Here is a 16,156-nt window from a genome sequence, read left to right as displayed (position 1 = left end):
GATGTGGAGGAGATGATGTGGAGGAGATGATGTGGAGGAGATGATGTGGAGGAGATGATGTGGAGGAGATGTGGATGTCGTGGAGATAGAATAAACTAAGTAAAAAGGTATGTGTTTGTGCCCAAAGCAGGTAGCACTGCAGCGAGCCCGGTGTCTCCACTGCTGCCCTAGCAGAGGGCTGCCCGCGCCGCAGCGCCAGCGCACGTGGGCGAGGGGCCGCCCCGAGCAGCCGTGCACGCGGGGCCGCTCCTGCTTCACCTGCGGAGCCTCCCTACGTGGGCACGGAGCAGGGCCGGGGCCGAGGGCGGCCGCGCTGTCTTGCCTTGCTGAGTGAGAGCAGCTGCATTAGTTCATTCAGTTGCGGTTAAACAAATTCCTTTCCGAAGCTCCATATAAGGAGCTTGGAGGCCTGGAGCTCTAAATAATCCATCGGAGCTTCCTGTTTGGAACGATGCTGTTGCTAATAATAATAATAATAATAATAATACTACGACCCAAATTATAGGACAATAACATTTATTTAGAGCATTAGGGATTCCACATTATACAAACCCTTAAATTTATTTTTTTTTCCCACTGGTCCATTTCTACAACAAATACATCAGATCTACTATATAATAAAATTATTTACATTTCCAAACAAGATTGGGTTTGTTTATAACCCTCTTACTGCTATTCACATACAGTACTTAAACAACAGCACAATACATTATTTTAATACCTAAAAATGACAACCCTGTATTCTAATTTGTTTATGAAAAGTGGAAACAAATAAATTTACAATTGTCTGCCCCTCCCCTCCCATTTCTTTAAAAACACATTAACCTAATGTGCTAACACTGGACTTCACTTTGTAAATCCAGAAGGTTTTTACAAGAACCTGGTTTTTAATAGCTATTTTTTCTTTTTTTAGAAAAAATCATTTATTGGGAACAGTACAATATTAAAATGACTTACTGTACAGAATTTTATTTAAAAAAAAAAAAAGAAAAATCACAGCTCAAAATTGCTATCGGTAAATTCACACTCATTTACAAGTTTCATGTTTCCATGCAGTAATTTACTTGGATTTTCTTCGTTTTGACTGCATTGCACTGGCACTCGTTTCTGAAATTGAGAGAAGAGAGAGAGCATGGGTGCCCCGTGGCAGCGGCGCCCGCGCTCGTGCGCCGCGGCACGGGCAGCGACCGCGCCGCGCCGAGCGGCACCGAGCGGCCCCGCGGCCTCGAGCGGCGGCAGCAGCACAACAAAACTCCCACTAGCTTCTCCTCCAAACACAGGGCACAATTTCAGTGTTGTGAGGTGAGCGTTTCTGAAATCCCACTATCAAAGGCCTTAGAAACCAAAGTCAGATTTTTTTTTTTCGTTTTTTAACCATACTTTAGTTGCCCACATGCCACCACTCGCTCGGCTGTAACACAGACAGACGCCTCCAAGAAACACCAGGAACAGCTTTGGAAACAGCTACATAAACTGGATCCAAGCGCAGCACTCGGAGAGGATGTTAGAGGAAACCTTAGAAAGATATTCTGGAGCCTGCCGCACAAGAGGAGAGTCCTCAGAAAGTCGGGTCATTTGGAAAACAAGTCTCTTCAGTGGCCATTATGATTCACAGAAAAACAGCCTATGCAGGAGGATCCATCCTATTCCAGCAGTGCAGCACAACCAGAAGCACTTACAGAAGCTCCAGGGAGAGCAGATGACATTTCCAGTGCACTTACCAAGGCACTAAGTCTCCATTTCAGAGCAAAAAGAAAGGGAAACGAGCAAGGACTAAGCACATTTGCATCCTTTTTACAGAACACGGTTTTATGCTCTGGCAATGCATCTTTGGCTCTTTACAGTATTTGCTGAAAGCTGATAGAGCTGCGTGTTCTAGAATCCCAAAGAAAAAGGAACATTTTTGCAATAACACTTTTAGAACTAGGAAAGCAATGGTACAGCTCTATGCCTATTAAATGCTATATTAAAAACACTTCAAAATTTAACAAATCCAAAGCTACAGTAAATACTGCAACAGCCCTTGTTGGAAAGGTAAAGTGAAAACACTTGGAGTGTTTTCACTTGAGCGAAAACACCAAGAGAGCACCGGTTTGCAGAAGTAAAACACCTCGACAGAGAGGACGCAGCAGTCGGAGGAGTCCACCTTTCCCTGCGGGACACGTGGGTCGCCGGCAGCGCTGGCTGCACCGTTCGCGCACGCTCAGCATCCCAGCAAGCTGTGGCAGCCCCTCGGCTCCGGAGCCCCGGGACCCTCCCGAGCGTCATCCTGCCCCTGCTCCCACTCCAGACCCGCAAACGGGGGAGCGGGGCTGGCTCCCGTTCCATGCTCTTCCCTCTCCCGTGATCCCAGCTGCCGGGCAGGGAGGGCCGAGGCGCCCACCCTTGGCGCCCTGCCGTACCCCGGCTCCTCAGGGCGCCGCTCCTGCTGCTGGCCTCTGCCAGCCTCTGTTTCAGACAGGCTCTTCCTCCAACCTGCATTCTCAAACATCACCTAATGACTGTCCAGGGACACAGCCAACGTACCTGCACATGCACCCGAGACACCTCGGCGAAGGCCAGCAGCAGACAACCACATTTGCTCTCCTAAGCTTTCATAACCAATGCAAAGCAGCATAGGCACGAGTGGCAAACCCTTTACACGTCCTCGCACAAGCTCTCGCAGAGCGGAGTCCTGTTTTGATCCTTTCTCTATGGCTTTGAAGTAGGCAGTTGTTTACAAGGAGAGGAGAAAAATCAAAGCCCAGGTACTACCTGGTAAGCCCTGGTACGCAGGATTGTTTTCAAGCCAGACCCTTGGAAACTGTGGCAGTTTCGGACACAACTTAAAAGCAACGATTTTACTTACAGAGGTAAATGGATGATAGTCGGTACAAAAAAAAAAAGTCTAAATTAATCCTGCTATTATTTAACGTATTTCAATGTTCCCACATGTTCAGGTTTTGACATGCCACTGGTTGTCATCTTTAGGTTTACTCATTACAACACATGGGGCTGGTCCCGCTTTTCAGACCCACTGCTCCGGGCTGCCTCAAGCTTGAGATGCTGTTACTGGACCAATTTTACATTTTGTTCACATTTTCAAAATTTTCTTCACAACCATGAAAGATAAATTATTTTTTACAATACAGGGTTAGATTATTTTGCACGATCCTGCCACAAAGAGCAAATTTAATTAAATTCAGCAGCCACTAAACTGCAGAACACATCAGCCCCTTTGGGGACACAATCAGGTGTCACTGGAAGTCTTCTCTGAAACTCTTCAAGTGCAAATATTCTTACCACCAAACTTTAGCATCTTCAGTATCGAATATGGTTGCTGAATTCAACTCAACTTTTTAGAATAACATTAATACCTCATTGCTCTGTATGATGTCGCTACATTTTGGTCAAATGTTTCCTCTTGACGGTCTCTCTACCCTCTCACACCGCTTTTTGTCCATCAGAACTTCTCTGACCCTGAGGCACTGGGAGCTCCCACAGCTTCAGAAACGCGAAATGGCCCTGAGGACCCTGCAGCGCGGCCGCGAGCGCGCGCCCGGCACAGCGCTGCCTTTGCCACGGGCTGTCGCCCGCAGAGGAATAAGGCACATCAGCAACTGCCCATGCCGCGGGCTCCGAACCGGAGCTTCAGGGTTTTGTACGTTCCTGGAAAGAAGGGCTGAGGACGTGTGTGCTGACAGCCTGCGCTCGCCGGGCGTCACCCGCGCGGCCTTGCCAAGCGCGCCGCGCGGGAGCGCCCGCTCTGCAGACACTGACCGTGCGCCAAGCAGGGCTCCCCCATTTCTCTCATGTCTTTCCAGTTTCAGGAAAAGAAACTATCACTGTTGGCTTCGGGACAGACCTTTTAACGTCCACACATTTCTGCCAAGAGCATTTTGCTTCAGCTAGGCAAGATGTCCAAATGCTGCGTTAATTAGTACTGCAGAAAAATCCCCTAAGTTTAACTATGGAAAATGCATACAACAAAATTCACTGCCAATAGAGATCAAGGTAGATTTTAACACCAACCTGTGTCTAACTCATTGAAAGGAGGGTTAAAAGCACACGCTACTGATAAGCATAGCTACGAGGCGGCTGTGGAGAGGGCTGTACCCGGGGAAGGGCTTCACTTCCCGCCCTCTCCACAGAAAGGGTGGCTGTGCGTGTTACCTTTTGCCGTGCTGGATGCGGATGCTGGTCGGGAGGACCTCTTGCGCTGTCCGTTCTCTACAGTTTCTTGTGAAGCTGCAGAATCCTCTGTCCTTGAATTTCTTCTACTTGGAGTTTTAGACTTTTCACAATTCTCTTTTGTCTCATTACTAATAAAGTGGGACAAAATATTTCTGATGAAGTGTAAGAAGAATTACGTTTTCCTATGCAACTCAGACAAGCTGGAGGATGGACCGACACAGGTACCAGTTCCGGACTATTAGCACTGAAGATATGAAATGCTAGAGATACTGGAAGTTTTACCAGATGAAGAATGACCTGAGTAAGCCAGAGAATAGTCCATTTCTAGTAAAAATTATCAGAGGATACAGAATTGAGAAGTCCTCAAAGAGAATATTTTCAACATTAGAAGACCAAGAAATTAGATGCATTATAAATTGTCAGCTCTGTTTTCCACAGGTGCCACCATTACTGAAGTCTAGGAAAAGCAAATAAGGTACATTAGAAACTGCTATGAAATGGGAATACGGCGTTGAATTTGCAGATGAACATAAGGAGGAATTATGCACTCTCAGGTGAGCATGCCATCTCTGCTCCTACTGGAAAGGCTCACTTCTCTGAGGTACGTGACTTCTTAGCATATTAAAAAGCTTAAGGTCGATTTAAAATGGTCTTTAAAGTATACTTCCATCATAAAAAATAATTTTAGGTAGTGTAGAAATCCACGCTCCTCGTTACTGAGGCAATATATGAAGTGTGACATTTATAATGAGTTCCTCCTGTATTTTATTACTATCAGTTTTGTAAAATCACCCTGAGACTGAGGTGTCTTCTCCTTAATGCATTAACACCAGATGATTTCTGCTGATAAACAGTTCCTGAAGATTAAGCTGACCTTACCCCCTGTGAGTTCAAGGTAACTGATGAACCAAATAAAAAGGAGAAAGAAAACTCATGCCATGCCCTGTGTCATGGGCAATCACTGGCAAGACTGAAAGGAAGACAGTCTTAATTAGAGAACTGATCGAAAACGCCAAAACAGAGCTGTGAACTACAGGGGCCCTATTACTGGATCATGTTTTCGGAAGTCCTACTTTAAGAGGAAAGAAACCACTATATAAGCCTGTAAGTTTAAATACCAGCTATCTGAAATAAAACAGTTGGTCAGCGTAAGGAAGGTGAGTACAAAAAAAGAGAGGGCCAGCAAGGAACCAAGGAGGAAATGAATAGAGGGAAGCACTCCGATTGTCCGAGGTTCAGGTAAAAAGCAGCTAAATGATTAGTCCATAAAAGCGGATTGTTTCATAGGAACTAACACAACACTTCTCTCCTTTTGTAGGAAGGAATTCAAGTTGGCCTAAATGAAAACAGTACTGTGCACATTGCGGAGCTCCTCTAAGGTTTGTAAATTGTATTATATATACATTTAACTCTAGAAGCTCAAAGCATCTGCTGAGTATTTCCTAAATCTCAGACGGCATCAGATTTGTAATTTGCCTGAAAGTTTTCCTCCTTTTCCAGTGGTGACCAGAAATCACCAAATATCAGCTCAGAAAAAAAACCCAAACTGAAGGCACTTGGGCTAATTTGATGTGTTCAATGAGTTTGCAAAATGTATGCGAGGTAACAATTTGGAAAAATCTTCTCATCTGCCAAGTGGCTCGCCTTAAGCTTTTTAGAAAACAAGAAAAATCCACCCTTCCTCTGAGGAGAAAAAGAAAAAAGGAAAAAAAAAAGAGAGTAATGGGAAAGTTCAGCTTATCTCTGATAACATTAACGAAGGAAAAGTGCTCGTGACAGACCCCATCAAACAGAAACAACAACTGGAAGAACTCGGCCCAGCTAAAGTTAAATATTTTTAAGTAGTCAGTTCAGAGTCATTCCCAATCTAAGACAGTAACCACTAAATTCCCTTAAAAAAACCCAAACCACTGCCTTAGTTCCCAATGAACTGATGGAGTCAATGACATTATGTGTCCTGGTGATGGAATTATTGCACTCTGATTAGGAAAGCATCAAAACCAGGGCCAGCTGGGCTAGTACCACTATCAGAAATCCTGAACAGGCCTCACAGCTGCCTGAAGAGCTTCACTGTTTTTAGGATACAACAGAAGCAGATTTTGGAAATTATTTTCTTTTGGACAGGACATAACCATTTGATATTTCTTAGATTTTTGCATGTCTTCACGAGGACAAGACCAAGTTTCTGGAAGGCTTTCCTATTAAGTTTTACAACAGAGCAAACAAGCAAGCATGGAGGAGGCCTGGTGAAAACAGAAAGCAGGGCAGGTAACACCGTGAGAGCAACAACCTTTAGAAAGACCTAGTTCCAGAAAGCAAAAATTCACAAGACAGCAAATCTGTGGCATTTGAGGGGTTTGTATTTTTGGTTTGGCATTTCAGAAAATGCCTAATGCTGGAACCATCAAGACTCTTCCGGAATGTGCAACGCTTGGGCCTAAAGGGATATGAGGAAATACTGCCCAAAGCAAGATGACAGATTAAGAACAAAGTTACCTTAAATTCTGCATTTCAGCAATATTTTGAAACAATCGAGGAACCCAATTCCGTAGCAGGAAGGAAAGCAAACAAAAAGAAGGGGCAAAAGGGTCTTTTGCAAGTTGTGCAAACGGAATAGAGCGAGAAGGACTTCCTCCCACGAACATCCTATCTATTCTGAATCTTTACAATCTCCTTACCTTTGACCAGCAACTCCTGGAGCATTTGTTTCAAGTTCTACAAGAGAAAAAGATAATTTGTAAGTCTGCTGTGGAAGTACATACACGCTGGCATGACCATCTCACACAATTCTTGCTCTACACTAGGTCTGAAGAATAAACTCCTCATCTGTTACTACTTGCAGAGTGACTGAGCTGAAGTTAGGAAAGGACCCATCGCCTTCAGCGCCGGGTTCTCGCACACTATGGCCTGCACCCGCCGAGATGGAAAAGGGTTGGCAAAAAAACCCCTGCAGAAGAAAACTAGAGAGGAGCTGGCTGGTAAGGGCTCTGCCCACTCCCTTAATCCCTAATTTGGTCAATTCGCTCCCTACAAGATTCCAGGTTTTGTTAGCTTTAAATATTAAGCAATACACCCAGACTAGAAGTTTTAGGTGAAATTCTGCTTAGACGTTTAATCCAATGGTCTCCCACAGCAACACCTTCCAAGGAATCTGCATGAAGGGGGAGATGGAGGCTCTTGCTTGAAGCCCAGCTGTACCTGGCTGAACTGGACAATTTCTCAGGAGGTTACGTGGACGGCGGTCTGTGATCTACCTTCTTCCTCCTCTTTAGCTCCCTCCCACCTCTCCTTTGGTTAGGTACACACCAGGTTTCTTTTTGAATCTTTGCCATACAAAACAACTTCATTTTCTATCATACAGGATAACGTGGTTTTTTTTTGTTGTTTTTTTTTTTTTAAATCAGTCCTTCTGCTCTCACCATATGCTCTGTGAGATGGGAGCACCTACACCTAAACACAACGTCCCCTCTGACAAACTGCTACCGAGTTAGGGCTTATCGTGATATATAATCGATCTGTTCTGTAATCCTCCTTATTTAATAAATATCTTGTGACCTTTGAACAGTGATGCAAAAAACATTTTAAGACAAAGCCCTTAGTATTTTTTTCTATAATGTGTGCCATGAACAAAGTTGTAAAAAGAGTAAAAAGTCCCCTTACAGACCAGTCCTTTGAAGGCCAATCTCTTAGATTTATATTCATGGAATATCAGGTGCTTTACTGCAAGTGTAAGTATCTCTAACTGGAAGAAACAGGATTCATTTTCAGTAACAAAAAGACTGAGAAACATACAACAATTTTTTCCCCTTACCAAAATTTGATCAACCCAAAGAATATCCAACCTGCTGCAAATTGAACCTTAAAACTCAAACACAGAATATCAAAAAAGAGTTCTTTTTTTTTGGATTTTGAACAATTTTCAAGTTCATGGACAAATATTTAAACACTACCTTGGTAATTTTTTCTTTTACATTATTGATTTCTGCACTAAATCTCCAACTAGGTTCAGGAAACTTTAACACACTCTGTACCTAACAAGAAAAATACCATCCCCACAAAAAGACAGAAAAAACAAACCACAAACTACCAAGCATTTTAATGATCATTAAAAGCATTTAACAATCATTAAGCAATGCACTACCAGGTACAAACACAGCGAGTTAAGTTCACCTACATTCGGCTTTTCCAAAGTATGATTTACCTGTTCTTTGAACAGTACTTTCTGCTGTTGTAACTGAACTTTTTTTCTGGGCTAAATGTTGAGCGGAGGCTAGAACAAAAGCAGAGGAAAAAGCATTATTTGCAAGGGGAGTCGCAAGAAAGTGTTGTTGACTGATTGGACTGTTTCTACAAAATGGTGCATCTTAACATTTATACATTTTGCATTCATATTTTCAACCCACCCTCTGCTCTCCCCCCACCAACTTCTCCAAGTAAATTATATATACAGTCTTTTGCATCTCCACCCCAAGTATGTTTTCCCAATCAAGAATAAGGGATGTCATTAAATACCCTAAAAAAGATTTCTAAAGGCGTCAGCTTATCATTAAACCTAGCAATTAAAGGCCTAGAAACTAAGGGGTTTAGCAACTCTATCAGCTTAACACTCATTTCAACAGAAGCTTTGAGGGAAAACAGCATCTTTGCTAACGGATCAATACCCTGAGCCTTTCAATTAAGTTGCATGAGTGCAAAATACGCTCCAGAGCCTTCCAGGAAGTCCCTTGGCAATAAGATGCCATGACTTAACATTTCTCAGATTGCCAAGTTAAAATTAAGCTGGAAATAACAGTTCTTGTTAGACAGTCTTCCTTCACATGTGGTCACGACCGTTGGAAGCACACAAACAAGGAAGAGAAGTGAGACGTTCTTGTTTAGGTCAAGAACATCCACTTGGACAACTGTGGCGACGTTTCTAACGCTTTCCTCTTTCAGGAGCTGATTGTAACTCCAGAATCCAAGGAGAAAGTACAAACTGTTGATTCGCAACCAGAATTTTCCATCGTGGAAAGAAAAGCTCGCTGCAGAGGTGAGAAGAGGCGGCCGCGCCGGGCGCCGCGCCGGCTCACGCTGCTTGCCTGTGCCCTGCCCCGCGTGCCCGCTGCTCCGGGCGCGTTCACCCGTGCGGCAGCAGCTGCTCTGCCACCTCTTAGCACTGTTGGCTCTTCAAGCCTTGCAGCCTGATGTCAGGTTGCGCCTCTCAACAGCTTTTTATTCCTATAAAACACAATTGCCTCCGTGAAGCTCAAGTATTTCCATTTTCCAATGACAAACTGCTCAGGGATACATCTAGAGCCACAGTGAGAAATCACGCTGAAGTTCTCAATGCCGCGGACACTTGCGGGCGATGATTTAAAACGCGCACGTGTAAGCTCCAGATATGGAGCCCAAGGGATACTGTGGTAGTTTGCTCAGTACTCCTGGCTTATTCCCATACCATTTTCAGGAGATCACCAAACTGCACAAAGAAGTGGCAGAGATGGCACAAATAAAGTCTGTCCAGATTTTTCAGTCAAAACAGTAAAGGAGAAAAGTCAGAGATGAAATTATTTTATGCAATCAGATGCAACATACTCATAGTTGCATTTTCAGGTGTTTCTCTGAAATGAGCAGTTGATTTTTTCCCCAGACCGAAGGGGTTTGGTTTTCTCTCTTGCTGCAGGCTAGCAACACGTTGGCCACTTCCCTGAAGGGCCAACATTACTGGAAGATGGAACCTCGTGGTGTGACTCACTCACCATATCTTAATGAAGTCGATATATTTCAGTAAGTTACAAACAAAAACAACCTGAAAACACTCGCTGCAAGACTGAAGCAGGAAAAAAAAATACACTTGTCAGCTTAGAAGGAGCCCCAAGCATTGCTTTTGTTGCTGTTCATATAACCAGATTTTCTCCTTAGTTTTAACAGTTCTGTAAAGCTGCTGCAAGCTGCTGCAAGCTACTGCATTTATGTTCACATCAAATATCTCATATTTAAGTAGTATATGAAAAACAAGATAAAAAATGTGAATTTTAGTGAAATTCAAGACCTTTTATCACTCAGATACCAGAAATAAAACCAAATAGCAGACGTTAGTTCTAAGCATCCATGTTCTATTATGCTTATGGGGAAAAAACCAAAGCACATTAGAAGTTGAAGCAAGCAATCTCACTCCTTCCATATAAGCAGGGGAGCAGTGGACATACCTGTATTTTGGAGCAGTTCCTGATGGGCTCCTGGTTTGTCCTCCGCCAAACCCATCCCAGCCTGCTCAGCTGGCAAACTGCCATGGTTATTCCCATTGGTACTTGCTGCTGCAGGTGCCGTTTCTGGGACTCCTGGAGTGGTCGCAACCGAGAGCACGTTTGCAGGAGGAGTGTTTGCTGCTAAGCCTGGAGAGCCCGCGGCAGGAACGGCGGCAGCAGAGCTAACACTCACGTTGCCAGGCCCAGAAGTGCTCTGTTTTGTAAGACTGGGTGCTGGAGGTGTCACAGTTTTATTGTCTGGTTCTGCTGGTGATTGCTCCACTCCCAAACTACTTGGGACTGACATTTCGAGTCCCTGCCCTTCTGCCTCTCCATCCAAAGCATACTGTTCTTCTCCTTTCTCAAGGGAGCCCGTGACTTTTTTGCATGCTTTAGTCAGTAAGAGCTGGCCAATCTTGTCTACTTTTCCCTTTCCTTTACTCGATGAGACAGGACTTCGTCTGTTCCCGGATCCTGGACTGCTTGTGAGGATAGGTGAAACACCAGGTCCAGACTGTGTCGCTGTAACAGAACCCTGGTCACTTGTCCCACCGCTTTGAGAAGAAGCCTCCTCTGGGCTAAAGTCTTTGACCTGTTGAGCTGGGAGGTGGGAAGGAACGTTTGAAGAAGTTGTAGCAGGAGAAGGCAGCTGGACGGGAGGCACCATTGGATTAAGAACCAGCGGCCTGCTCGTGGGGATGGTAGAAACAGGACTGCTAGACGATGTGCTAGGAGGAGCAGGCCCAGGCGAGAACTTTATGTTCTGTGGTATATGCAAAGGACCAACAACTGCCACAGACTGAGGCATCAGACTGGAGTTAGAAGTCATTGGGGCTGCTGGAATTGTGCTTGGCTGAGAGCCCTTCATAACCTGAATTATTGATGATGAGTTTATAAAAACAGGCGTAATAAACTGTGTCCGGGCGTTAGACTGAACTGCTGATGACTGTCCCTCAGAAACCATAACTTTGGTTCCTACGTTGGGCATTGTGACAACCGTAGATACCAATGTGGGTTGCAAGTGAGATGGCAGCGGTGTGGATGTATTAGCAGAAGATGTAATAGGGTTTGAAGTTACAAAAACTGTTATTTGGTTGGGTGGTAAAGAAGCAGAAATCGAAGATGAGCCGACAGGCCGCTGCACGACTGGAGGAACGTTCTGTGTAACATTTGAGTTTAGCTCTCCCAACTCCTGGTGCCCGGGATTTGAACTAGACTCATTACTCTGAGGCAAACTGAGTGAACTAGAAGGCTCTTTGCCGGAGGAGGAGTCTTGCAGCGGGGGAATGACAGCTATCTTCTTGAGCTCCTCCCCAGGAGGAGCTACTGGTGCCACTTCAAGACTCGTCAGCCCAGGGGGCTTAATGGTTACATTAGGAGCTCCAGAATTATCAAGAAGTTGACTTAAAGAAGTTGGGGCCTCTCTCATAGCTGGAGATACCAGGGGTTTGCTTTCCTCCAAGGCTGGAAGCTTACCAGGGTCCAAGGACTGTCCATCTTTTTTTGACTGCTCTTCTGGAACCAACATTTTTATCTCTGGGGTAGGGATGCCTTTCAGTTCAATACTGGGCGGGTCCTTGTTTCCTGGGGCCCCCTGTGCAGTTTGACACTCGTTGTCTTGAGGAACATTAAGGCTCTCTTTACTGTCCTCAGAAATGCCAGTCGTAACAGGAACAGAAATTGCAGGACTCTGATTAGCTGGCATGTTGTTATTTTGAAAACTTGTAGTCACAGGAGTGGGCAAAGAAGAGGGGCCAACCATCATATTTCTTTGTAATTCCATGTTCTGCAAGAGAGGTGGATTCTGCTGAGTTGTCAAGGTTAGCTTTGCTGCTTTTGAGTTCTGTCTGCCAGGGCTCGGTGTAGTTTTCCTGCTGGAGCCAGGACTGGACCTTCGGCTATTGCTTGGACTTGCTCTCTTGGTTCCGCCGGCGTTGGTTTGCTTTCCCGAATTAAGAACCACGCTTTCCAATTTGTGTGCTTGTGGAGAAGCAAAACTAGGCTGATTATTAACTGTGAGATTTGATGGGGCTTGCCCAATGGCTTTCAAAGTAGTCGGATTAAGACCCTGCTGATCAAATCCTCGATTGAGATTAGGCCTGGGAGGTAAAGGAATATTAATCTGGGGAGGAAAAAGACCCGCTATAGAAGCATTGAGTCTTTCTGGAGACAAGCTTATTTCTGAAGGCTCTGTGCTAGGTGGACGGTTATTAGGAGTCTGAGGATAGTATGGCCTTGGACTTGCTCTGTTTGGGGTTTTGGGCCTTGAAGTTTGTGATGGGGTGGCAACATTTGGAAAATGGTGTGTCAGAGTGCCTGGCAGTGAATTAGATTGCTGCTGAGGACTCGCACCTTGGCCAGCTGAAAGTGGGGATGGTCCCGGTTTGGGTCCAGTCATCATTAATTGGTTTTGTGAAACTACTAAATGAGATGTCAAGTTATTCTGGGCGCCTGATGCTGGTGGGCCTTCAGCTCCACCTCCTTCTGGAAGGGTGGATACTGATGAGACCTCTCCCAGAGGTGAGCTGGAAGGATTCTGTACATTATCTTGATAAACCACTTTTCTTGCATTATTGCCCAGAGAAGGATTGCCTGGCAAGGAAATCCTCTGCTTATCAGGAGATGGAGGCACCGACCCAGGACCTTGCAAGTTAACCATTACTGACATGTTAGCGCTCTGCTGCATGGGCATTCGTTGAACGTCTGGATTTAGAGGCCCCCTGGGTGGGTGCACTCCCTGGGGGATGGGAAGCCGGACCGACTTGGGGTCCTGCTGCATCATAAGCATCATCATCATCTGCTGCTGCTGCTGCGGCGTCTGTGGTGCTGCCTGTGCCTGCTGTGGTGCTGGCTGCGGCGGCTGCTGCTGTTGCTGCTGCTGGGGCTGCTGCGTATGTGGCATAAGCTGAGGCGGCATCTGCTGCAGCTGCCTTTGTTCCACTGGCTGAGAAGGATAGCCTGAAAGAGAGGACGATACATTCAGCCCACAAATAAGTAAATAAACACACACACACACACACAAAAGCAGAATTTCTGCAAGAAATTATCACGCTCGGACAGCGTGCAGCCAGGAACCAGCTCATGTAACGCATGAGCCACTTCAGTGAAAGAGGTTTTTATGAACAAGGACAAGGACTTTACTTAATTCTTAATAATATTTTCATTTAATGTATGAATGGCTTGCAAGGCATTTAATTGATGAGCTCTAATTTATCCAGTCAGCTACTGGCTATTAGCTTGAATTTATGCCACCTGATAAAAGGCTCGGCAACTTTTTACAGGCTTGGGTTTTTACTCATAAGTGCACTTTTGAACTTTTGTTGATTAATTATCCCCAAAACAAACTTAAAATTTTGAAATTTTAAAATAACCGTGGGACAGGCAGGAACGAGTCTGTTACAGATCCATGCAAGGAAGAATCTCCTGTTAGGAGGCTAAAAAGGAAAAGTAAAATGGTGGTAAGAACCACTCATGGATAAAACCCTGAAACATCTTTTGGGACTTTGGACTTAATCCTCTCTACATAAGAAGAATAATTGGGTCTTTTCCAACGGTAACTTCTATTTCTTAATTTTAAACAATAAACTACTGGCTAATGCTCAGAATTTCAAGGCTACAGCTAGAAATACAGGTATTTGCATCTGTTACGTAATCCATAAAAGCATCTACCATATTCAACATGATTACTAGTTAGGATATGGCCTACAAGAGATGTGGCCACACATCTCGCACATTAACTCATTTTGAGTTAATTCAAGGAATGCACTTAAGCAGTGGCACCAATTAGGAGGAATAGAAAGCTGTGGTTTGCAATGGTAAGAACACACACACAAGCACCGTTAAACGTCAGCAAAAGCTTTATCATTATTACATTCAAATAATCCACTTAAAAACCTTACTACCTGGTGGTCTACTTGCAAAATCTGGAATTTTGGGGCCTGTATTATCTAGATTAATTCCCTGGTCTCCAGACATTGAAGACTGATCATTCTCCTCCAAGCCAGCTGGACGTGGTTCTGAAGAACTGGAAGAAAAATAATTGCAATTAAGATACAACACTAACATGAAAGTTTCAATTTTGCTCCAAAATTCAGTACTCAAATACCCAAGTTTTTACCACTTGCCAGAGACCTCCAAGTCTGTCACTGTGACCAGAACAGGACAGGGACCCAGCTCGGCTCTGCCCACGGCCCCTCCTGTGCCTTAAGCGCTACTCAAAAAGAACCAGCTTGCCTGGTGACCTGCTCATTCTAAACACATTCTTCTTTGCCTCTACCTTAACTATAACGTATACACCAAAGACTACATATACATCTCTGTGTGTGTATATTTATATACATTATATATGAATGCATAAATATTTTTTAATCTAAATAGGCATCCCACTAATACCATCACGACATCTGTGAGGATGACGTGGTTGGTAGATGCACAGAACTGTACGTTTACGGCAGCTCCATGTCTTCGGGCAGAGCACCCAGAGCTCGAGAGCTCTCAGAATCAGTTCTGTACTAGAGTCCCTGCAAAACCGTGCGGGGATGCGAGACGCTGCAGGTTACCTGGCAGAGCGCAGAGGGAAGCGGCCTGCCGAGGCGCCGGGATTGGGGCTTCGGGAAGTCCTACGGGACCGTTCAGGCTCGTTCAGACTGAGCGGCCTGTACGTCCATTCCATCAGGACAAGCTCTCCACATTTTAATATTTTTATATAGCTATCAATATTGGTCGTTACCATACAGGATAATGTGAGATGAAGAAAGAAAAACCTTGGCTGTCACCAGTTACATGAATCTACTGATGCTGTTGGGAGGTCAATGTAATAAAAGCTCCAAAATAAAATTAAAGGGCCAAAATTGCACAGAAATACCGAGAGAAAATTTATCATAGCAAAAATTCTGAGTATATAAAGTTAGAGACATCTTTTTTTAATCGTGATCGAGGGCAAGAGCCAGCTCTGGCACCTGCACAGCTGATGCAGAGACGCGTGGGCCCGTTCAGGTCTCTCCAGACATCTGCACAGCGTTCACAAAGCCCTGGCCTGAAGGGCCTGCACCCCCGCAGCCCAGGGAAGGGCCGGGAACACGGACCAGGACACGGGAAGGGAAAGAGGCCCCCTCGGCAGAGGGTGAGCCCAGAACGACCGCGCGCGGCCCGAGGCCCTGCTAGGAGCTGTGCAACCTCGCAGCTAACGCAGCACCTCGGCAGGGCCACGGGCCTACTGCCCCCAACAAGGCTGGGGAATATTCATAAAATGTGTGCATTTACAGCTAAAAATGTCGCAGTTCAGTATTAGATAAAACTGCCATACAGCATGACTGCACAGATGGGTTTGAAGTAGAAAACAGTATATTGGTGCAAAACCAATTCTTAAAAAAAACAGTTCTTGCTATAAGGGGTCAAATAGGGAAAAGTGTAGCAGAGCCAAGATTTTTGTTTTCTAGCAAATAAGAATAGCAGTAATTGTTGGACCATCTGCTGTTATAATTGCTGGACAATTTAAACATATCTTGGATTTTGAATATCGCTGAAATTCACTGAGCATATTCATCAGCTAGCCAAAAACAAGACAAAAAAACTGAGAATCAAAGTGAGAAGTCTGTGTGTGACAGGGAGAAACAGTCCATATTGAGTGTTCTCTCATATTGCTCTTAATTTAAAGATAAACCAGCTGCATATTAGTTACAGCCCAGAACTACAGCTCAGTTTCATGCAGAAACCCCTTCATCCAGCAGCTGGATTGGGAGGCAATGCTTCCAGAT

The 16,156-nt window shown here is 44.8% G+C and overlaps 1 protein-coding gene across 3 annotated transcripts in view; it reads right to left on the bottom strand.

The window, feature by feature from the left end:
* Nucleotides 1-573: 573 nt before the first annotated feature.
* NCOA6 (nuclear receptor coactivator 6) overlaps nucleotides 574-16,156 on the bottom strand; it is a 36,406-nt gene continuing 20,823 nt past the window's right edge. For 2 of the 3 annotated variants that reach the window (XM_026037288.1, XM_026037290.1), the window contains 6 exons: nucleotides 14,303-14,424; nucleotides 10,362-13,358; nucleotides 8,375-8,443; nucleotides 6,852-6,888; nucleotides 4,153-4,301; nucleotides 574-1,107 (listed from right to left, as the gene is read on the bottom strand). In XM_026037288.1, the coding sequence (XP_025893073.1) occupies nucleotides 1,061-1,107; nucleotides 4,153-4,301; nucleotides 6,852-6,888; nucleotides 8,375-8,443; nucleotides 10,362-13,358; nucleotides 14,303-14,424 (3,421 nt within the window). In that variant the 3' untranslated portion in view covers nucleotides 574-1,060. The remainder of the gene's footprint in view (nucleotides 1,108-4,152; nucleotides 4,302-6,851; nucleotides 6,889-8,374; nucleotides 8,444-10,361; nucleotides 13,359-14,302; nucleotides 14,425-16,156) is intronic. The other variant, XM_026037289.1, reaches the window with a different exon arrangement.

Source organism: Nothoprocta perdicaria, unplaced genomic scaffold (genome assembly GCF_003342845.1).
Source record: "Nothoprocta perdicaria isolate Ctin4 unplaced genomic scaffold, notPer1 scaffold_196, whole genome shotgun sequence".
Classification (NCBI taxonomy): Eukaryota; Metazoa; Chordata; class Aves; order Tinamiformes; family Tinamidae; genus Nothoprocta; species Nothoprocta perdicaria.
This window is presented reverse-complemented; position numbering and strand designations above follow the sequence as displayed.